A 22,718-nucleotide genomic window follows, 5' to 3' on the forward strand; every position below is an offset into this window, starting at 1 on the left:
TTGCGCAAGAGGCAGCACGGTGGTGGTCAGCCAGGCACGTCAGCAGCACATGGAGTGGCACTTTCTGAAGGTAGGTGCACGGTTTCCCAGGAACACTAGAGTACCTCTTCTCTGAAGAGTCTAACGGGGTCCCCGGTGGCCCTATGCCTGCTCTGGGGAGTGATCTACGCCTGATGTTTGATTTCCACCCAGGAGGGGGAATGTCATTTGGGTATTTACTTATGTGCAGAGGTGCCCAGAGGATGCCATTCCCTGGGGAAACCCTGCCAGTGGAGGGGGCAGCCGGGCGCTGTAAATCCCAGGTTTGGTTTAAGGCATTTGCTTATGGGCACCCAATTATTTGCTTTGCCTCTGAAGAAAGCTCTTCACCTTTGTGAGACACAGCCTCCATTCGCTGAGGACATACCACTTCATGGTTCAGAGCAAATAAGCCTTTAAACCATTAGTTCTGTTGCCAACCACAGGACAAGTGGTTTGCGTCTTGTGCCTCCACCCCCTCACCTGCTGAGCCCTATAACTTTCAGGCTGGACACCCCTCCAGCCAGGCCAAAGCCACGCAGCTTCCCGCTCCACAGGGTCTGTGCAGTGACGGCATGGGTGAGTGTGGGATGGGATGGGAGGGGCAGCACTGCTGCACGCAGCATCCCTGCACTTTGGCTTCTGCAGGGCTCCCTTCTCTCCACCCCCTGGCCACCCCAGCACTAAATCCATTACATTGGGCTCACTGTGCCCCAGGCTGGGAACTGGAGCCAGAGTCTGCATGCTCTGATGCTTTCAGGCTGTATCAGTGTATCTAGATTGTCAGCCCATTTGAAAAGCCTCATATTTATCAAACATTCTTCATAACTTTCAGTTCTCCAAGGAAAGTATTGAATACTCTAGAATAGAAAACTAAGATTTTAGATATTCTTGCTTAAGAAGCAATATTGAACAGGTATCAAGATCTGGAGGTTAGATGGTTGAAAGCATACTGTCCCCAGAAGAACAGCCAGGGGAGGCTGATACTCTTCCCTGCATCTTCCTGCTACTCAGACCTTTCATGACCATTCATGAGGGAATAGGCCAGCAGTGGAGTGTCCGTTACTTCTCTAGGGCTTAAAGAAGAGATGCCTTTAAACATGCCTCTAAACACAGGTGTATGAAGACACTAAATGTTATGTAGAAATTGAGAAGCAAATCACTGCCAAACCTACTGCACTGCAATAGGTTTGCCTCTGGTGCTTTCTGAGCAGTGGAGGGATTTACACTGATAATCTGCCAGGGTTCTACATCTCTTATACTGTGAACAGATGTTCCTATGGGCAGCTGTCTCCACAATGCCCCGCTCTCTGTGGGTCAGTATGAACTGTCTGTTATCTTGCTTAGACGCAATACTTTAGAAAGTGCGCTCGTATCCCTCTGAACTAGAACAAACCAGAGCATCTGGCTACATGTGGAAATTCTGAAGCAGCCTTATAACCATATAAAAGACATAATTTGCACCAGCCAGGCAGAAATTCATGAAAGTTCATGCTGCTGCTCTCAGTCATGATGCTTTCACACAGAGCAGGGAAACGCACACAGCCGTTCCTGGGGCTTGTTGCCACCCACACATCAGGGCTCTTACTGCCCGCAAACCTGGCCTGGAGGCAGGCATGGTCCCAGCTTACGCCATGTGAGTGTGTTATGAGTGCATGATGGGAGCTGGGAGGAAAGGGGATTCCTCACTCCATGCTCACCCTGCTTGTTACCTCCAGCCCCAAGACTTGGGTTTATAGGGATTTCTGATTACAGTCACCTTGAGTGTGGACAAGGTTTTCACCCTTCTTCTGTCTCAAAACCCACCAGTGGCAGATGCCATCTGTGATGACTGCTGTCAATGAGTGTGTGTTAGCTCACCTAAATAGTGAATTGGGGCTTAGAGCTCCAAGAGGGAGCTCTACACATAAAGAAGTTGATTTTCCTATTTTATTCCGCAAGTCAGGGAGTCAAATGGGGTTCAGGGCTCTCCAATGGAAAGGTTATGATCACTTTCTGCTTTTTCTAATCTCTTCCCATTTCAGCTTCCCAGCACCTTTGTCCCCTGATTTTCACCTGCCTGCTGGCCCTGGCAGCATGTCTGCCTGCCTTGGACATAAGAAACTTGCATCTCCTCAATGGCACGCTGGATGAAATCATGAATGTTCCCCCAGAGCCCTCCCAGTTCGGTAAGTGTACCACTTAGAAGGGAGGGGCAAAAAAGGTCACATTCAGTTAGATCCTACACAGACCTCCTCACCAGCCTATCCAGACCCCTGTAACATGGAGGAAGGACTAAATACTATGTGTGTGCAATGCCAATGTAATATAGACAGTCTTACTGGAGCAAGAGACAACTCAGAATCCTCCTCTGCTTTCTGCTTTTCTCTTCTCCTGTCTGACATGAAGTTCTTCTGTCCATGAGTCCAACAGCCCAAAGCCCAGAGTTCTCAGGATCCCAGGAGAAGGGACAGGTTTGGTCTCATTGGCAACAATACCAAGCCAAGGGTGTTGTGGGCATAGGCTCTTCCTTGGAGAAGCAGTATTGAAGATGATAAGGCAAATAATCACAGTGTGTTTTGAGGACATGAAGAACAGTAGCTGCCTCTGGAAAACACAAGGCTAGTGGAGGACTGAATTCAAGAGAGAGTGAATACAAAGAGGAACTAAATGAAGTTAATACAGAGTCTAAGCAGTGACACCGACACAGAGCAAGCAGCCAGATGATGGCACAAAGTAACCTACAAATACCAGGTCATACGGGAGCAATGAGGAAGCCTCCAAGAAATGGTTATTCAATAAGACTGAGGGCTGTGGGTGGGACATGGCCCAACAGAAATGGCTGGTTCCTTTCCAAGAGAGGAGGAAGAATTCTTCCAGAAGAGCTCAAGGTCCACGTGTTTGATGCTGGTTTCACATCAGCCTTCGTTGCACAGGTCAGATGTCAGGGGAGCTGCCAATACAGGGAGTAGCCATGGCTGTGACAAGAGCTTGGGCTTCACCAAGAACAACAAGTCTGAGTAGGGAAAGGGGGTGTGCCCTGGGCTTCACACTCATCTCGCACTCAGACCACTCCGAAAATGTGAGCAGCATAAATTCGAGATGAGTAAGGAGGGAGGCATGCCAGAGGAGACAGGCTTGACTTGTGGGGGAGCACTTCCAAATGGATGGGAAGTGAAGGCAGAAAGCAGCAGGGGCAGACTGTCACTTACAAAATGAACAGGAGTGATTACCTTCATATGATTGTGAGTCAAAGTAAATACCACGTTACATGAGTGTTTCTACTGTACTTTAACAACATCTTTCCAGTTTTTTCCAAATCCCTTAAGTCTTTCCCAAACAGAGTGTGTCCAAGTCCTTCTCACCAAGGAAGCATCTGCCCCATTCTAACACATAAATCCCGCTAACTGCCGACTGGCTGATATCAGAAGTGGTAAAGTCCCTATGGAATTAGGAGCAACAACAGCAAAACAGGAATATCATCTGGAGAATAACATGCTCTCCCAGCAGGCATTTGAGATACATACTCTCAGCACTCACTCCTGTCTCCTCTGTTCTTGTTAACTCAGATAACGATACCCAACATGTTCGACAGGTCAGAGACGTCGCCCCCCGCCCACCAGCAGGTCATGGTAAGTCTCTTCTCAAGGAGCACATCTGCTCAACAGGTTTCACCATTGCTGGGCTCATGACGAGCTCTCAGCCACCTTAGCCCATGTCCTATGTGCACACCGGCTTCTCCCAGGAAAAATGTGGCTTTACTGATAGGCTGCAGAAGTTCCACAGCTCATCACCTTGGGGGGGACTCTAGTACTAACCATGTCCTGGACTCAGTAGCTGTGAGGATCTTTAGCAGGGGGAATTTTCCACCTAAATATCCAAAATGGAAAGTGATGATTCGTTACTGGCCTCTGGGAAGCTGTGATTGGTTATTTTTCTCTTTTCACTAAACAGTCGATAGAAGACTGGATAAGACAGGGACTGACTGTGTTACTGAACTGACTGAGTCAACAGTAGCCCATAGGACCACAAGAAAGGTCCTCTCTGGGTAGGAATAACCAGCATTCTCCCAGTATTTCCCTGGATACTGGGAGCAGAGCAGGTCTCTTCCCAGAAGTGTGTAGGTGCATTCAGCTGTTTGCTGCATAAGGTACTGACGCTCTGGAGCATTGAAAGGCCATAATAAAATCAAAAGTCAGGAAGTCCCTAAAGAGCTGATCAGGTAAGCCCACAGAAATCTGGTGGATTTTCCCTAATGACATCACAAGGGCTGATTGAATCATTAGCAATATGGTTGTCTTGATCACACTCCAGGGGTTCTGAGACTACTATAAATATAAAGCTCTAAAGCCTCCATGCTGTAACAGCAGATGGCTTTATAACCCAGGCTTGAACTTGTCTGTGCAGTGATACATCACCTGCATGCTACAGACAAATCCCCACAGCACTGTAAAACCAAATCCAACCTGGCCTAAGTGCATTGTGTGCTGTGTGAAGGCAACGTCTGCCTTGGTCTCACCAGGCCAAGACATTTTGGCAGTGTGTTCGCATCAGTTTGAATTCTGTCTTGGAGAGATATGAAGCCCAAGCCTTATGTTGATCATTTCAAGATTTCAGTTTACTCCTGCAAGCACATGGCAGGAATATAGCCCAAGAATGTGTGTGCAAAAGGACATAGGAACAAAAGAAATACCAGACACTTTCAATGTCTCGTTGTGTGGGATTTAATAACCATCTCTGCTTCCTGCCCCAGGCTGGCCCAAAGACTGCAGTGAGATTCCCGCTGGCAGCCGCAGCGGTGTCTACATCATCCAGCCGAAAGGGCTCCACCACATCGTGGTGTACTGCGAAATGAATGTGACCCATGGGGGCTGGACGGTCATCCAGAGGAACCAGAAAGACACACCAGTCACCTGGGCTGAGTCCTGGAGCACCTACAAGTATGGCTTTGGGAGCGTGCGCACCGAGTACTGGCTGGGCACTGAGTACATCCATCAGATCGCCAAGCAGAAGGTCTACCAGGTCAGATTTGTCATCCAGGACTCCTCAGACAACATCCATTTCGCAGACTACAACCTCTTCAGTGTAGAAGATGAGTCCCACGGCTACCGGCTGAGGCTGGGCTCCTACGTAGGGACAGCAGGGGATGCCATGACCTCAGACAATCCCAAGACCATGCACGACAACATGAAGTTCTCCACAAAGGATCGAGATCAGGACACTTACAGTAAGAACTGTGCCTACAGCTATGAGGGTGGGTGGTGGTTCTCAGCCTGCTATTCTGTACGGCTGAATTTCAAGGGTGGCATGACATGGGGCAGTCTGTGCAAAGGGAACTGCAAATCCTCCCTTATCCTCATCAAACCAGCCTCATACTGTTAGTGCTTCCTCCCCCACCTGTCCGTACTGGACACTCTGCGAAGGCTCCGCATGGCCAAAGAGTTCAAGCCTTTCTGGAGTGGAGAGAGGAGCCCAAGGGTAGTGGGGTTGTAGTGAAATGTCACTTTCCAATTGCCCTCTCTGAGTGCAGGCTCCCTCTCTGCTCAGCTATTTTCCCCTACGCTTGTCAATGATTCCTTGTTAGTACGTTCATAATCAAGAATAAACATTTACTTGTGAAATGTGTGGATTCCACACGTACCTTCCCTGCGGGAGGAAGACACTCAGCCCTTGTGTGACTTTTCATCAGAGTTTCTTAGCTGCCTCCGTAACTCACAGCAAGCAAAACAAGCTACATGCCACAATTTTCCATATGCTCTGTGCCTCTCTGCATTGTCTGGTAAAGCATCCCAATAAATGTGCTTCCTTGAGCTCATTCACCGTTAATGAACATCTGTCCTGTATCTCTGATGTGCTCCCACTGAGACCCAAGGGTGCTAGGACCCAAGCCAGGTGCTAGGACTGAAGTCTTGGAGCTTGTGAAGGGGAAAAAAGCCTCGAGTGGTTCTCACAAGAATGGATGTAAGAAAGTTAAATCTAGTTACCCTGATCTAAATCACCTGTGATCTGCACAGCAGGATTATTCAGAATGAACGTGGCATGGCAGAGAACTCTTCCCACATCATTACCACAGTCACAGTCCAGGGGCAAGAGCTGTGCCATTGTCCTGGTACCAAGGTTCCACTCCTGCCATGAGGCTGCATCTGTCAGGATTTGTTCCTTGCTGCCTGTTTGCATAGTCATGCCTTGATGCTGCAGAAACATGACTTCAAAGTCATCAGTAGATCTGTCTGCTGTGACCAAGAAGCAGTGAACTTAAATAAAAGCAAAAGAGAAGTAGGTTGGGTATTAGGAGGCACTACAGAGGGAAGAGATCACTGCAAGAATAGGTTCACCGTACCCAAGTTTCTGAGACCGATTTAGATGGGCAAAGATACAAGGTGAGTTTCCAGCAGAGATGTCCTGTAACAGAGCTGAGCCTTCAGGCAAGTTTCTGCTCCTTGAGTGTATCTTTTAAGGTCTCTGAATCCCTACAAACATTTAGGGACCCCAATATTCTGCTGCAAGCAGCTCCCCATCAGGAGTGGGGCAGCATCTCCCCACATTTCCCATCCCCCAGCGGATGAAGGGGACCTGCCCAGAGGTGGCATCTCATGGCTCCTGAGCAGTTGGGCACAACAGTGTCAGGGTGCCCACAGGATGCTCAAGTGCAGTGTAAGGGGTGACAGCACTGAAGTGACAAGTGGGATGCACACAGTGTGGTGCAGCACTGGGCACATGCAGTGCAGTGCAGGATGCTGCATTGTGCAGCAGAGGATGCACATAGTGTGGTGCAATGCAGGATGCACACAGCAGTGTGCAGGCAAAGGATGCACAGAGCTGGGTGAAGTGCAGGATTCTTCCACTCTACTCCGCTCTGGGGAGACTCCCCTTGCACTTCTGCATCCAGCTCTGGAGGCAACAGCACAAGAGGGACGTGGAGCTGCTGGAGCGAGGCCAGAAGAGGCCACGGAGATGCTGCGAGGGCTGGAGCAGCTCTGCTCTGGAGCCAGGCTGAGAGAGCTGGGCTGGGTCAGCCTGGACAAGAGAAGGCTCCTCAAGGGGAGACCTTAGAGCAGCTCCAGTGCCTAAAGGGGCTGCAGGAAAGCTGGAGAGGGGCTTGGGACAAGGGCCTATAGGGACAGGCCAAGGGGAATGGCTTTAACCTGCCAGAGGGGAGACTGAGATGAGCTCTTAGGCCGAAGCTCTTCCCTGTGAGGGTGCTGAGGCGCTGGCACAGGGTGCCCAGAGAAGCTGTGGCTGCCCCATCCCTGGCAGTGTTCAAGGCCAGGTTGGACACAGGGGCTTGGAGCAAGCTGCTCCAGTGGAAGGTGTCCCTGCCTGTGGCAGGGGTTGGAGCTGGATGAGCTTTAAGGTCCCTTCCAACCCAAACCTGTCTGGGACTGTAAGTTTCTGTGATGACTCTATGACAATTCTACGCACACACGGGGGTGCGGTGCCAGTTTCCTCCCTCCCCAGCCGGGGGCGGCGCGGTGCAGAACCGCAACACCTTGGTCTCAGCTACGGCTCCTTTAAGACCGGCGGCGCGCGGCAGACTCGGGGCGCGCCTGGCTCCCGGTGACGGGGGGGTGGTCCGCTGGCGGGGGGGGGTGTCCCCGGCCCATGTCCCGGCCCATGTCCCGGCCCCCGGTGCCGCCCGGTTCCCCGCGCCGCCTCGGCGCGCTCAGCACCGCGCAGCTCCGCGCCCTGCTGCAGGACGAGCCCCGGCTGCAGCGCGCCGCCCGCCTCAGCAGGAAGGTAACGGGTGGAGGAGGCCGGGGGAGGCACGGCGGGGTGGGAGGGGGGCAGCACACGGCCCCGGCCGGGGGACCCGTGCCCTGCTGCCGCGGGGGCGCTCCCAGTGCGCGGGGGGAGCCGCCCGCAGCTCGGGCACCGGGCGCTGCGGATCCGGGCAGCACCCGCCGCGCCCTGGGGGTCGCTGATCCTGCTTCGATCGCTGGAATCCGCCCGGGGCTCTGGAGCGGAACCCATCGGCTGCCTTGCGGGAAACCTCCGCTTGGGCGTCCCGGGCGGCGGCTGCCTCGGGGGGTGGCGGCGGCGGCTATCGCCGGGCGGGCAGCCTCGGGCCAGCAGAACCGCTGCCCAGCTGCGGCGGAGGCCCTGGCCCCTCGCTGTGCCCTCCCCGCCCGAGTGCTCCTCGGTGCCCGCAGCCCCCTGCGGGAGCAGGGTCAGGGCTGTCGGGATCCTCCTCAGCCCCCTTCCAGCAGCTTCTCCTGGGCAAAAGCAAAGGGAATAAAATAGAAAATCCTGTCAAAGCGCAGCCCAGCTCCGCTCCTGCCCTTGCCCTGGATGAAGGGGTGTGCACAGCCGGGGCGGTGCACAGCCCTCTCCTAACGTCCTCGGTAGCCAGCCATGTGGTTTGCCCCATTCATGGCAAGCTGCCCGGTGCCGTGCATCCCCCCGGACACAGGCTGCGGCTCTCACCGGTCCTGCCCGTTTCTCCCGATGCTGACACACAACCCCTGCTTCCATGCCCACAGTTCCAGAGCCTGCAGTTGGAGCGGGAGATGTGTTTGGCTTCAAACTGCACCCAGGCCAAAGTGAACCTGTCCCTGCGCCCGCAGCTGGAAGACGGGAAGGCTGCCCTGGCCATCAAGTACCAGGAGCTGCAGGAGATACGAGAGGCATGTTGGGACAAGCAGCAGCGCCTGGGTGAGTGGAGCGCAGTTGATGGGACGAGGCAGAGCATCCCGCCCGGGTGGGCTCAGCATCCTCAAACCTGCTCCAGGGAAAGAGCTTACTTGGGAGCAGTGGGGGGTGATGCTGCTTGCAATGGGATGGATGCCATGGTGGGATGCAGGTGGCTCCAGGGATGTGTCTGGGGGTATTTCAGTTCGGGGAGGGAGCTGACGCTTGGGGATGGGAAAGACCTCAGCCCCAGAAATAGGGATGTCCTGGTGAAGGTTTGTTGGCAGCCCCATCTCTTCCTGACACAGAGGCATACCTGGAGAACTGGAGCCCGCAGAGTGCCCTGGGCAAGCTCCAAGCCAAGCTCGATGCCTCCGAGGCAGAGTCAGAGGTGAGTCAGGCAAGACCCCTGTGCTGCTGCCTCTTCCTTGTCTGGGCCCTGGTTACTCTTTGTGCCCTCCCAACATGTCAGGCCCTGAAGAAGAGCCCAGAGTCTGGGGGTGCTCAGTCATCTGGGCTCTTTCTGTGGTCCCACAGCTCTCTTGGCTTGGTGTCCCACAGGCACAGGTAGAGCAGTTCCTGGCCCAGGACCTGCCCCTTGATTCTTTCCTGGAGTCCTTCTGCCAGAGTCGCACACGCTCCCATATCTGCCGGACGCAGCTGGAGAAACTGCAGGAGCTGCTGCAGAAGGACTGGGTGGGCAGGGATCCTGCAGGCCCCACGGGGTGCCGAGGGGCCCCACCTAGCCTAGCGCCAGCCCGCCTAGCCCCATTGCAGAATGGAGTAGTCCCCAAAGCCTTCAACCTCTCCTACGGCTTTGTCCCCACTTTTCTCATCCCCTCGGAGGCCGCTGTACCCTTTGCCATGCCAACTGCACCTCCCAGACACCATCTCCCAGCCCTGGGACACCAGCCAGCATCTCCCTGCTCCAAAAGCCCCAGCCTTGGCTCGCCCCTGCACCTCATCGGACACATCCCCCTGCTCAGCCCTCAGCCCTCCTGCAGACAGCAAGAGCAGAAGCAGGAGCTTCCACACCGGTAGCGGGGCAGGGATGGGGGATGTCCCTGTCAGTTCTGAGGGGCTGCAGAGCCTGTTGGGCAGGCACAGGGTGGGTGCTCACAGAAGGATGGAAGTGCTTGGCTGGGGGTGGGATGGGGTGGGTGCTGTGGCTGAGCAGTGGGTTCTGCACTTGGGAAGCTGCCTGGGGGAGGTCTCGACACCCACAACAAGAGGAGCAGTGACAGGAGGCGGGGGCTGGTGGCTTGTGGGGATGTCAGTGGCTCAGGTGGGAGGTAGCAGGGAGGAGGACCCAGGAGCACTGGGCACCATGTGCTTTCTAAATAAAGGCTCTTTTCCATGCTCTGTGTTACTCTGGCTCTGGCTATGAACAGAGGGATGGGACAGGCAGGGGGAAGTGGTTCCAGGGGGACACTTGCCAGGCTTGCAGGGGACTGAAAATCTAGCAGGATCCTCCAGCCTGGGGAGCCCCCAGGTGCTGGACCTGCACTTGGCTCAGCCATCAATGCCCTGCAGTGTCCCTTATGCTGTTTCTAGCTTCTGATTTGGTTTCGTGTCCTTCTCATGCTTTCAGCCCATCTGGTTGTAGCATTTTTTTCCTATTTCCCACATGCCTGCCCACCCTGCAGCTTGGCACTGGTATGTAGATTGCTTAGGAAACAGTTTCTCCAACCCTGGTGTTGGTCCTTACCCAGTTTGGAGCACGTACTGCCCCAGAGCAGTGGTCCTGGCAGTGAGTGTAGGTGCAGCATTAGTGCACCCAGTGCCTCTGGGGAACCTGGCAGCATTGGGCATCTGCCTCTTCATCCCTGGAGTGTGCAGTCAGCACCTTACATATAGCAGCAACAGTCCCTTCATCAGGGCCTGGGCTGTGGACAAAGCTCTGCAAGTCGCAGACAGAAGCACTGGATAACAGGCAGGAGCTGGCAGCAGCACAGGATGACCCCTGTGCCCCTCCTTGCTTGTACAGTGGCTCTCCCTGCCTGCACCAAGTGCTGCCTGTCCCACAGGGCCACCTCAAGAGGAGTCAATGTGCCTCCACTCACATTGGGCAAGGAGGAGGAAGTGTTGCCTTCAAGCGTGTACCTGCATTCATTTCTGCACAGCCCCGGCAGCAGCCTGGGGGCAGCTCAGCCGCAATGCACAGCTGAGGCTGGGCAGGGCAAGCAGGGACCTGGCCTCCCCAGTCCCTCGCTGGGCCTGGCAGCAGCCTCCAGCGCAGGAGGAACAGGCCTCCTGGGGGAGAAGGGGTGTCCCAGCACGGCCAGCCTCAGGAGACCCTTTGAGCCACAGCCCCATGGCTGTAAACCCCCAGGCTGGGCCCCCGCTGTGGCAGCACCCACAGTTAACAAACTCTATTAACCATTAACTCCATTAACAGAAGTCCCTGCAGGGGATGCTTTCGAAAGGAGGGGGAGCTGCCCCCCCAGTGCTGCTCAGGACCCTGCTCACACAGCCTGCAGCTCTCTGTCCACCTGGCACCCAGAGACCTGCCAGGAGCCCAGCTTAACCCCTTCCTTTCCAAAGAGCAGCCCAGCTTCTCCAGATGGAGGGGAAAGAATCAAGAGAATCTCAGGTTGGAAGGGACCTCAAGGATCATCTGTCCAACCTTTCTAGGCAACGCATGGCCCGGACTAGATGTCCCAGCACCCTGTCCAGCCCAATCTTAAGTAAGCATCCAACTCTCAGGAGTCATCACTTCCGTGGGGAGATTATGCCAACAGCTGGTTGTTTTTATTGTGAAAAATCATCCTCTTGTGTCCAGTCAGAATATTCCCAGGGGTAACCTGTACCCATTACCTCTCATCTTTTCATTTCTCTTGTAAAAAGGGAGGAGTTTCCACCTTCTTTGTAGCCACCCTTTAAATAATGGAAGATGATGACAAGGTCTCCCTGACCTTCCCTCTTCCAAGGCTGAACAAATCCCATTCTCTCAGGCTTTCCTCACACATGCTCAGCCCTTGAATCATTTTTGTGGCCCGTCTCTGGATCCTCTCCAGAGGGTACATCACACGTACACAAGTACTGTGTCAGAGGCAGCACAGAACAGGGCTACAGCAGGCAGGACTGAAGTCCACAGTGGCTTAGGGAGGCCATCCTACCCATTCACCATTGACTGCAGGCAGCACACGCACCCCTCCCAGCATGACCTCAGGGAAACAGGACCCCCTCTCCCCACCCTCTTCCTCTGCCTCCTGCAGACACCATGTGGAACACCAGCTTGAACAATACCCTCCTATTTTCCAGCAAGTACAAGGAATATTTATTACCCAAGCCCACCAAAAGAAAGATATGTCATTTTGTCACCAGTTTATGGCTAGGTATCTTTAATGTTCAAGAGAACTTATGGAGAAATGAAGAACCAGTAATATGAACTTCCCAAAGTCACGTGGATTAGCATGGTGCCTTGGTACTTCACCTCCCAACTTCAGACCCAAGCATCAGACACAATGCAGCTGGCTTACTGGAGCAGCTCTTCTCTGTCCCAGTGTAATGGGGCAGAACAATTCAGGCAGTACATCACCTAACCTGCTCCTCCTGCTCCACGCTGTACCATACCAGAGCCTCTCTCTGCCAGGAAGCTGGTTCAGACTCTGCCTGTAGGAACAGCCCCAGGCTCCAGCACTACACAGACTCAGGAAAGATCAATCCAGCCTGGAAAAGAACGTTTCCTGCCAAACTCAACCAGAGAAGCTGCCTCTGGTCCTTCAAGTGACTTGGTTTATACCATGAAAATGCACCAGCATGTGACACAGAGCCACAACTCCGGAGACCTTCACTCTGTAACCAATGCTCTGACAACCAGAGAGGATCCTGGGAACCACTCTCTCCCTGGGCTGAATTTGCTCCAAACACACAGCAGCCTCCACAGTCTGCAGCTGGAAGTGGTACAATGCTTTCCAGAGAAGGCAGAAAGCTCTCCTGTACAGCCCGTACCCTGTACCATCAGACATTACAGTCCCTGTCATGCTACTGCCGCAGGCTCAGTTCCGCACCACAGAACTCCGCAACTGGAGAACACAGGGCATTTGCTTTTAACATTTTTGTGTTGGGAGAACACATAACCCAGGAGCACTGTGGTGGCAGGCTAGGGCTTGGCTCCTGCAGACTGCTGCTAGCCAGGCCCAGCAAATCCAGTGCAAAGTAATGCAGATGAAGTCTTTGGACACTTGGAGTTCAATACCATGAAGTTTCACTAACTTCATGTAGTACCAGCATAGCACAGGTGAAGCTTTCACCCGAGGAAAGGCAGCAGCTCCGAGAGACAAAACCTTTAGTTCTTACAACACTCCAGTACTTAAACAGGTAAATACTCTTGTGTGCAAATGATGCTTAGATACATGTAAAACACAAGTAGTGCCACTCAGTGCTCAGAAGTGTACCACTCCCAACCACAAAGGCCCATGTGGGATGGGTTTGTGCAAAGTTCCTGGCAAGCCCTAGACAAGACAGGTTCTTCTGAACACAGGTGTTTTGAGCGGCACCTCCAGGTGATGTCACACACTGACCATGACACAAGCTGCCACGAGCCCAGCTTTCTTTCTTCCAGGCTGCCAATACCAAGACTTCCTTTCAGGGCAAGCCCTGAAGAGGGACAAACAAGGGCAATGATGCAGTGTGGAAACCAACACTCCTAAAATTCTCCAAAGGTATAGGTGTGACAGCACAGAGAGTTAACTCTCGGATTAACAGAACCACAGCAAGCCACAAATCAGCACCAGTGAGAGCACCCCCATAAACACACACCACAAGCAAACACCACTAACAGCCATTTAATCTCTGCTGTGGTTTAGGAAAGGCATGTGGCTCCCAGCAAGGTCAAACAGCAGTGTCAGTGGAGGGGACACATCACAGTCCACAAAGCGGAGTCCATGAACCGCGTTCACTTGTCAGGCACTGTGTGTAGGCCATATCAGCAGAGGGGGCACACTGCAGCCTGTTGGTTCCCTACACCCCATCTGCACGATCATGCTACCAGCAGAGGCACATTGCAGCCTGTGGAGCAGAGCCCCCAGATGGTATCCAGTGGTCACATGCCATTGACAGGTCACTCTTGCAGAGGTCACATCGTGCGTGTACTGTTGCCTGCTGTGTCTGAAGGTCAGGCTGACAGAGGGGTCTGGTCACAGAGCATGGAGCAGGGCCTGCACATGGAGCCTGCTGGTCATGTACTGGGTCTGAAGGTTGCACCAGCAGAGGGGACGTGTCACAGCCTGGGCAGCAGCCCCTGCACACGATGCCTGCCTACTGTGAGAACGCAGGGGATGCCCCAGCTAATCTGTGTCACCTGGCAGCCATCCAGCCCGGCGTGGCCCCGCTGTCACTTGAGGCCGTAGAGGAGAGCAATACCCAGAAGTAAGAAGAGCCCGACTGAGAGGTCAGAGAGGAGCCGAAAGCGTCCTTGGGCAGCGACCTCCTCCCGGCGGAGGCGCAGCTGCTCCCGCCGCGCCCGCAGCACCCGCTCTCGCTCCAGCTGCTCCCCGTAGTGCGCCCGGTAGAAGGCGTCGAAGTCGAAGGACGTCGGGACGGGCCCGCGGCGGGCGGGGGCGCGGGGCGGCGGCGGGGCTGGGGCTGCCGTCGGGCGGCCCGAGGGCTGCGGGGCGCCGCGCAGGTCCTCGGCGCTGAGAAGGCCGCGGTCGTACTTGCGGCGCAGGGTGGCGCTCCCCAGCACCCGGTAGGCCTCGCTGACGGCGGCAAAGCGAGCGGCGGCGGCGGCGCTACCGGCGTTGCGGTCGGGGTGATAGCGGAACGACTGCTCGTAATAGGCCGTCTTGATCTGAGCCGCCGTCGCTGTGGCCGGGACTCCCAGCACCTCGTACAGGTCGCGGCGCGCCCGCGGAGATCCACCGGCACCCGCCTGCGCCCCGCGGGACGGCGCCAGGGCGCGGCCGAGCCGCGGCACTCCCGGGCCGGCGGGCAGCAGCAGCCGCAGCCGCCCGAGCGCTGCCGGCTCCATCCCGCAGAGCGGCCTCAGCCTCCGCCCGCCGCCATCCCGGCCCGAACGGCGCCCTCCGCGCCCGGCGCGGGGCACTGACGTCAAGGGGCAGCGGCGTCACGCGGCAGCATGGCGGGCAGCGGGCGCCGGCCCGAGCACCGGGGGCCCCCAGAGCTGGTGAGCGGAGAGGAGACCCGGCTGCGGGGGGGCGGGCCGGGCCGAGCCGAACCGAGCCGAGCCGAGCCGAACCGAACCGAACCGAACCGGGCCGGGCCGAGCCGAGCCGAGCCAAACAGGGCCGGGCCGAGGCCTGCTCTCATCGGCTCCGTCTCTTTCTCCCTGCAGTTCTACGATGAGGCGGAGGCGCGGAAGTACACGCAGAAGTACGGCGGGGTGATGGCTGCGGAGCGTGTGGCGGGGAGCGTGGGCAGTGAGGGGACCCGCCGGGGTGGGGGGGTCCTGCCGTGAGACCCGGCTGGGGAGCGCAGCCCTGCGGGGAGGCGGCGGCTGCCCCCGGCTGCCCGCGCCTCGGCCGTGCCTTACAGCTCCCGGGTGGTGGAGATCCAGTCGCAGATGTCGGAGCGGGCCGTGGAGCTGCTGGGACTGCCGCAGGACCGGCCGTGCCTCCTCCTGGACGTCGGGTGAGCGCGGCGGCACGTGGGGCGGCTGGGACAGCGCTGGGCCTGGACACGGCATGGGGGCACCCCGGCCTTAGGGCGCCGGCGTCCGTCGGTTGTGGGATGGAGAGAACCGGGCTGCCGCAGCGGTGTGGCTGCCAGCATAGCCATCAGAGCAGGCCCGTAACCGCCCCGCTGCCCCTCTTCCTCCCTTCAGCTGCGGCTCTGGGCTGAGCGGGGATTACATCTCTGAGGAGGGCCACTACTGGATTGGCATGGACATCAGTCCCGCCATGCTCGGTGAGCCGGTTCTCCTCCCCTGCCACCTTTGCCTTGCCTCAGGGTGGTTGCCTGAGCTGTGCTCTGTCCTGTGCAGATGTGGCCGTGGAGAGGGAGGTGGAAGGAGACCTTCTCCTTGCAGACATGGGTGATGGCATTCCCTTCAGGCCTGGCATGTTTGACGGCTGTATCAGGTCAGTTTGTGTACTTGAGTGAATTATTTGAATACCTGGCCTAAAGGGGATGCTTGGCGATGCTTCTGTGCTTGAATAACTACTGCACCTTGCTGGGTTTTGGCATAGTGAGTCTCCAGAGGGATTTGTGTAACTGCAAAACAGAAGGCAAAGCTACATGGAGAGAATTAGTGCTGGAAGTACTAAGGGAGGTGACAGGCTCTGCAAAAGAATCAGTGGCTGAGTGTCCCAGGAGTCTTGTTTTCTTTCCCAGTATTTCTGCAGTGCAGTGGCTTTGTAATGCTGATAAGAAATCGCACAGCCCTCCAAAACGCCTTTATAGATTCTTCTCAACTCTTTATACTGCCTTGGTAAGTGTGCTGCTTTCTCAGTCAGGCCTCTGCCTACTTTTACACCCTCACTGGTGCATTTTAGCAAGATATTTAAGTAAATGCTGCTCTGGAGGACTGGCAGGAGTGCCCATTTCCTATCTGCTTGTCTGCCTGTATGGTCTCTCATGCTTCTCTGATCCCTGCTGTTAAGCCTGTGCCTTGTTGTGCTGTGGAGGAGCAGGCTCTGCAGTCTGAACAGCTCTCCTGGGAGACTTCTCCAGGAGGCTTTGGGGAGGAGAGTGCTAATGTCTAGGCTGGGAATTGAGTGACCAGAGGGGTTGCCTGCACTGACTCACTGACACTATTTCCTGTAGGCGCGAGGATCCCGAGCTGTCCTGCAGTTGTACCCTGAGAACTCAGAACAGGTACAGGACATCACTCAGTGGGAAGGAGGCACAGGCAGAGCAAGGCAATGAAGCTGTGTGCTCTTTGGGGCTCTGAATTTCTCCACATGAGATCTGTTTCTCTGTCCTTCCCACCCTCTGTAAAGCTCTTCAAGAGCCCTAAAAAGAAACCTGTAAGGAGAATGCCATTTCTGTGGCTTCACGGGTTGTTTTGAGGTGAGCCTTAAAATTAAAGAAATTGGTAGGACAGAATGTGAATCTGCTGTCCTGGATTTTCTGCTCTGTGACTGCAATGGAAGTCTGGCCTGCAGTCATCAGCACTGTCCTATAACTCCCTAGAGCTGGGAAATCCAGCCCAGTATCCCTCTCCTAGTAAGTGTGCTGTGCCAATTAACTCAGGTTAGACTGAGCAGCAGGGAGAACCAAACGAAGGCAGTGGAACTGGTGTCCTGATGGTACTGCAGAGCTGGGAGTGTGGTGCAGAGTTGAGCAGGAGCAACCCATCTTCGGCACACACAGCTGTGGCCGAGCCAAGAGGTCTCTTGGGCATTGCTGGTGGATGACTACTAAATAACTCTTGCATGTGCTTCTTTTTCCAGCTGGAGCTCATTACTGCCCAGGCCATGAGAGCTGGTTTTACTGGGGGAATGGTGGTAGATTACCCAAACAGCACCAAAGCTAAGAAGTGAGTCTTATGCATCTGTGTATGTGGGTGTTTGGGGGTGAGGCCTGGGTTTAGCAGTGATTTTCTTTTCCCCAAACTATTCATAGAATCATAGAACAGTTGGAGTTAGAAGACACCTTAAAGCTCATCCAGTTCCAAGCCTCTGCCACAGCAGGGTTGCTCAAAGTCGTGTCTAGCCTGGCCTTAAACACTTCCAGTCATAGTCCTGGACAGAGGTTACAGATTAGAGCTGACTCTGTTACAAACAAAAATCTGTCTTGCTTGGGGACTGGGAATTGCATGCTGAATCCCAGCTTCATGCTCCTTATTCTTGTTCTTTTAGGTTCTTCCTTTGTCTCTTTGTTGGGGTGTCTGGCACGTTACCAAAGGTGAGCAGCTCCACAGCACAGCAGAGTTGCCTTCCTGGGTGCTGGGTAATGTGGGCAAGAATGGGAGCGAGGCAGCTCTGCACGTGCAGTGTGATTTCATTTATACATTTGCTGTCAGTATCACCAACCCCTGCTCTCCCTGAAATACGGTTTCTTTGCCACAGTTTCTGGAAGACCAGTTTGTTGCTCCTCTGGTCCTTTCTCTTAGAGAGCCCTGGGTTCCCCTGAGTTTAGGTGACACGACTGTTAGCTCTGTTTGTTCCGGAGGAGAGCAAAACTTCCCAAATTTGATTTTCAGGGCCTTGGTACTGAGTGTGCTGATGGAGAAGAGATGCACCAGGCAAAGTTCACCAATGAGAGGTATCGTGTAGGAGGTGAAGTTCTCCCCAAGTAGGGGGGGGGGCTTATAAGGGCTGAGTTTTCTAAGAAGAGGTGGGGTGGCTTATAAGGACTGGGGCTTGCTGACTGAGGGCCACAGTGCTGCCGTGTGAGAAGTGACTGAGGAGAGGAAACTGGGAAGACCCTTGGCAACCCACGTGGGCACTACTTTTATCTTTTTGAAGGGGCCCAGACACAAGGAACAGAACAGGTTAGTTTGGAGGGCTTTGCTGTGGTTGATGCTTTCTGTCCAGCTCTTGGCTCTCCAGCTCAGTGCTGTAGTGTAGGCCAGTGGTGATGTGAGGGGGGCTATTTACAGTGCTGCTGATAGCAAGCATAGAGGTTTCTGTTGGGGAGGCAGCCTGCTGTGCCTAAAGCCTGGTGTTGCCTTTCTTTTGATGTCAAATTGTTTGCTTAACTCTGCTTAGCTGTGGCCTGGTGGGTTTCTCCTGCTGTGCAGGTCTCCTCCCATGGTAGTGGTGCAGGGAGAAGCTCCTCCTGCAGCCAGTGGGAGAGACAGAACAGAAAACAGAGGAAAGTCGTCATGGCTGCCAGGAGCTTGTGGCTGGCTTGTTTTCCTGCCTCTTACACTGCATTTCTATGCTCGCTTAGTCCACAGGGTACCTCGTGGTGGAAGGTAATAGCAGAACTGGCAGTTTGCTGGGAAGCCAGAGCTTTGTCTGCTTTCTTTGGAGTAGAGCAGACAAGGGGAAGGTGCTTGTGCTTAAGTCTGTATTCCCTCAAGGTCCCACTGCCCAGCGTATTGCTGATGTGTGAGAAATGGCACAGGGGAGTGCTGGCCTGCTGCAGTGCATGGAGGGTGGGTATCCCTCAGTTCAGAGCCAGGGCTGGAAGCAGCCTCTTCCTCAGTGTGTCTGGAGCTGGACTGTTTGACCACCTACCCCTCTTCACCCCAAGGGTCATAGGAGAGGTACTTGCTGGTTTTATGAAGCAGAGGGCATGCCCAGTTCTGGGTGGCAATCTCCCAGAGCAGAAGACTGTGCCCCTGCACGTCAGTTCCTCTCCAGCTGCTGTGTGCCCTCTCTGCAGGACACGGTTCAGAAATGCCAGGGGCAAGTCTGTGAAAAAAAGCCGGGACTGGATCCTTGAGAAGAAGGAACGTAGACGACGACAGGGCAAGTAAGTTCAGCTGCTTCAGCTGAGGCTGACTGTGCTGGTCTGGCCTGCTGTCACCTGGTCAAACTCCTGCCATAAACCTGCTTTCCTTCCCCTCCCAGAACGATTGTGCTCAGCTGCTCTCTGATTTTCTCCCCAGGGAAGTGCGAGCAGACACAAAATACACGGGTCGAAAGCGCCGCCCTCGCTTCTGAATTCCTTTGGACACTGCTGACGTGGATTATAGTGTGTTGATGTCTTCAGCAAGCCTCTCATGGATGGCACAGGCAGACACTTCAGGCCTGGGACTTGCTGGGACAGATCTTTGTGACTCTTGGAAGGTATAAACTGGCTCCAGTGCTGTCCAACAGCCGACTGTGAAACTTCCAGCCCTGTTTTCCTGGTGAAGGCAGGCAGTGCTCAGGCCCCTTGGTGTCTGCAATGCCATTGTTTATGTTCTTGAGAGTGCACTGAACCATCTGCAGCTCCAGGTGAGGCAGAACATTATGCTCACCCCCCACTAAACAGTCAATGAGGCAGAACTATCGCTGGTCTCCTGTATCTTGTGCTCATTGCAGGGGAGTCCTGAGGTACGAACATAGCACCTAGTTCCTTGCCAGCTTCCCAGGCACCATAAAGGTGTGTCCTACGAGGGCAAGTCTGCCTCCTGGCAGAAGTTTTATTCCTGTGGCAATAAGTCCTGTGAGCACGTTGCATCAGGCCCAGCTTGTATGCTTTAGTTCTCCCAGGGCTGTCTGCACTCCAGCCCTTGTTCCCCATCATCTCCTCCCTTCCCCTGAAACAGAGGTGCCAGCCACAGCTTTACAGTTACAAATGTTTATTCTACATAAAAATTCCACAAAATGGGAAGCTGGTTTGCACCCAAAGCTTTGGGAGAAGGGGAGGCTAGCAGGAAGGGAAAGGGTGAAGGAGAAAAGAGGCAACATACAGTGTCATCCAGCCCAGTGAGACAGAGCAAGCCAGGGTCAAGATCCACATAGAAAACAAGGACACTTAGCTCACAGTACAGCAACAGTACAACTCCACGGGGAGAGGGGACTTGGAAAGCTTTCAAGTACATATAATTACTAAAAAAACCCCAAAATAATCCCCAGTTCGAGTGCAAGCTGTGCGTGCCCCACACTGTTCGTGGAATACTGCATCGACACGCTCCCGGTGCTGGGAGGGCAGGTGGCACTTGGAACAGAGGTGGGGTAACCCAAAGGACAAGCAGTCTGAGGTCAGGGGCTGGAAAGAAAAAGTGAAATGTCTCCTCAAAGCACAACCACACTGTTGGTGATTTGGTCTGTACATGCAACAACAGGTAGGTAAAAAGGAACTGAGTGGGGCTTCCCATAGTGCAGGGGTAATTATTGCACCAAAACACCCTCCCCTCACAGCGAGGATAGTGTGAACCTGCCTGTGGGGCAGCAGTGGCAGCCTGCTCCTCGGCCTCCCATGTTCTGGAGCTTGGCACCACCACTGCCTGCAGGATCCCAGCAAAGTGCCAGTGGCGGAGCTGCTGACTGTGGCCCCATCCAGCTCCTGCTGCTGGCGGGCTGCTGGTGGTGGTGGTGGTACCAACAAGGAAGGAGCAAGTGCCAGAGCCCCCTCGTGCTGTTCTTAGCCTTGTGCCTTGACGGGGGTGGGCCACAGCCCTGATGTCATGTGAGCTTGTGCCACAAAAGCCGCTGCTTGGAAGAGAAAAAGATCACCTTGCGCTAGCAGTGGGCATCGCTGCAGGGCGAGAGCCTGAGAGGAGCTTTTCTGCCTGCCCACCCAGGAGCAGCCCTGCCAGCAGTGTTATTGCTTCCCAGAGGAGGGGGCCCAGCATTCTTGTGGCTCAACTCAGCAGAGTATGGTGACAGGGAACTGTACTGGGACAGGAGCAGCAGGTACTTGTACATGACTTCCAGCTCCCTTCCCTTAGATCAAGGACCCTGACCATGCCTGCCTCCTGCCCTGGAGGGGCTCCAGAGCTGGCCTGCTCCCTCTTGCGGGGCTCCCCGTGCCCCAAGCCCTTTTGTGCACACAGGCTGCAGTGCTGTAGCTCACATCCGTTGTTGTGGGAATGTGAAAGAAGGGGGCTCCAGAGTTGGCTGCTCCCATGGTTGCACCCCTGTGCTCGGCAGAGGACTGGGCTGGACACGCTTCCCAAGGGCAGCTGAATGCAACCAGGGGTTGTACAGTGGGACCTCGGGTAACAGTGGCAGGGAAAGAGACACGTCTGGGTTGCTGCTGGGCAGGGCTGTGTCTGAGGAAGGTAGCGTTGTGTCTTGGCTACAGCCCACTTCCTTGCCCCCGCAGCCATGGGCACCACGCAGAGGGCCAGCTCCTGTGCTACAGCACCCAGCCAGGGTGGAGGAGCACAGGGACCCTGGTTGGAGCAGAGAGGTGAAATGCAGCTGCAGCTGGAGTACTCATTGACATCAGCTGCCCTTTTTCTGCTACCAGCATCTGGGCTTACCTCCAGACCCTGTCCCAGTGTGTGGCTCCAAGTGCCTGCCCTGCTCTGGGTTCCTCAGTGGTGCTTTGGCTTGTGCATGGGCCAGCTGCAGCCCTGGAATCTACAGAGGAATGTAAGGGCAGAGCCCTGCTCCCAGCCTGAGGAAAACAGACAGTGGCATCACAGGGTTCTTCGGAGCTGCCGGTAGGCTCAGGCCACCACAGCGGCTGTGTCCACACAGTGGGTGCAGCAGAGGGTACCCAGGTGCCTCCACAGCATCCTGCCACGTGTGGGTCCTCTCTGATGGCCCAGGGGATGAACAGGCACAAGGGCTTTGTGCCAAGACTGGAAGGAGCAGGCGGGTGCCAAGAGTTGGCAGAGATGGAAGGGGGAGTCAGGCACTGCCCTGCTCAGGAACTGGTAGGACCAAGGAGGAGGAAGGCTGCTCCTTAGCTAGCAGGGGTGTGGATGCAACAAGGGGTGCTCCAGGGACCACAACAGGAGAAAGCTTGGCTGCCTCCAGCCCCAGCTATAGGTGCCTATGTGGAGAAGTGAGGCTGGATGCAGCCCTGATCCCAGGCAAGTGCTGCCAGGGACTGTGAGCATCAGAGCCAGCCCCAAACCCCAGCAGAGCCCAGCCCTCAGGCAGAAGGAGCCAGGGCCACCGTGTGCCACGGCTGACAGAGAATAATGAAGCTTTGGTGCAGGCAGAGCAACCAGCAAAATGTGCTGGCCTTCAAGTACCTACCAGGCCAGCACCAGCATGCAGCATGTCCCCATGTGGCCCCAAAGCAGCAGCCGCTTATCCTACACTGCTCCATCAGGCACCCACTGTCAGCAGCGGAACATCCAGCCCCTGGCACCCACACTGGGGTGAGGGCTTGCCTTGGAGGGGCAGGAGGGATAGAGCCCGGCAGCCAGGCACGGCCACAGGACAGGCAGGGACAGGAACAGGCAGGGCCTGTCTGAGCACACCCCTGGGGAAGGGTCCCGTGAGAGAAGCAGCCCAAGGAAAGGTGTTTGTAAGCACAGACACAGCTGACATGAGAGCTCTGGCTGGAGGTAATGGGGAAGCTGGGAGAGGCTGACTGGGCACTGTGCTCCTGAGGAGCCCTGACACCCTGCATCCTTGGTTGTCACTAATGCAGACTGCCCAGCACAGGAGGAGCAGCAGCGCCCAAGGGCACCCCTGTCCCCAGCCAGCCATGCAGGCTGGAGCAGTGATGAGAACTCGGGTTCCCTCCCAGGGTCCCCCTCCTGCCCATCACCATCCCCTGCACCCTGCCTACGCCCCGGGGCTGGCGCTCCCTCCATACAGACGCACCGCACCGCACACACAGCG

The 22,718-nt window shown here is 55.4% G+C and overlaps 4 protein-coding genes across 7 annotated transcripts; 3 read left to right on the plus strand and 1 right to left on the minus strand.

Moving 5' to 3' along the window:
- Positions 1-440: 440 nt before the first annotated feature.
- Positions 441-5,616, plus strand: LOC134169685 (fibrinogen-like protein 1-like protein). The gene is made up of 4 exons (XM_062630437.1): positions 441-597; positions 2,043-2,186; positions 3,567-3,629; positions 4,751-5,616. The coding sequence occupies exons 1-4, from the start codon at positions 594-596 to the stop codon at positions 5,377-5,379; spliced, it is 840 nt and encodes a 279-aa protein (XP_062486421.1). The 5' UTR covers positions 441-593; the 3' UTR covers positions 5,380-5,616.
- A 1,950-nt stretch (positions 5,617-7,566) lies between these two features.
- On the plus strand, positions 7,567-9,984 carry VPS37D (VPS37D subunit of ESCRT-I). 3 transcript variants are annotated; one of them, XM_062630434.1, is made up of 4 exons: positions 7,567-7,734; positions 8,478-8,649; positions 8,901-9,016; positions 9,187-9,984. In XM_062630434.1, exons 1-4 carry the CDS (start codon positions 7,600-7,602, stop codon positions 9,664-9,666), a joined length of 903 nt encoding a protein of 300 aa, XP_062486418.1. In that variant the 5' UTR covers positions 7,567-7,599; the 3' UTR covers positions 9,667-9,984. The 3 variants fall into 3 exon arrangements, with proteins under 3 accessions (XP_062486418.1, XP_062486419.1, XP_062486420.1); XM_062630435.1 differs by having other exon boundaries at positions 8,913-9,016; XM_062630436.1 differs by having other exon boundaries at positions 8,934-9,016.
- Positions 9,985-13,399: 3,415 nt separating this feature from the next.
- Positions 13,400-14,638, minus strand: DNAJC30 (DnaJ heat shock protein family (Hsp40) member C30). Its single transcript, XM_062630441.1, has one exon. It carries the CDS (start codon positions 14,597-14,599, stop codon positions 13,964-13,966), a length of 636 nt encoding a protein of 211 aa, XP_062486425.1. The 5' UTR covers positions 14,600-14,638; the 3' UTR covers positions 13,400-13,963.
- A 3-nt stretch (positions 14,639-14,641) lies between these two features.
- BUD23 (BUD23 rRNA methyltransferase and ribosome maturation factor) lies at positions 14,642-19,472 on the plus strand. Of its 2 annotated transcripts, XM_062630439.1 has the most exons (12): positions 14,643-14,755; positions 14,924-14,961; positions 15,124-15,219; positions 15,413-15,495; positions 15,572-15,668; positions 15,922-16,018; positions 16,354-16,404; positions 16,983-17,068; positions 17,391-17,436; positions 17,735-17,796; positions 18,865-18,954; positions 19,091-19,472. In XM_062630439.1, the coding sequence occupies exons 1-12, from the start codon at positions 14,708-14,710 to the stop codon at positions 19,143-19,145; spliced, it is 849 nt and encodes a 282-aa protein (XP_062486423.1). In that variant the 5' UTR covers positions 14,643-14,707; the 3' UTR covers positions 19,146-19,472. The 2 variants fall into 2 exon arrangements, with proteins under 2 accessions (XP_062486424.1, XP_062486423.1); XM_062630440.1 differs by lacking the exon at positions 16,354-16,404 and having other exon boundaries at positions 14,642-14,755.
- Positions 19,473-22,718: the final 3,246 nt, after the last annotated feature.

This window comes from Pezoporus occidentalis, unplaced genomic scaffold (assembly GCF_034315485.1).
Source record: "Pezoporus occidentalis ecotype Australia unplaced genomic scaffold, CSIRO_AGI_Poc_V1 ctg351, whole genome shotgun sequence".
Lineage (NCBI taxonomy): Eukaryota > Metazoa > Chordata > Aves > Psittaciformes > Psittacidae > Pezoporus > Pezoporus occidentalis.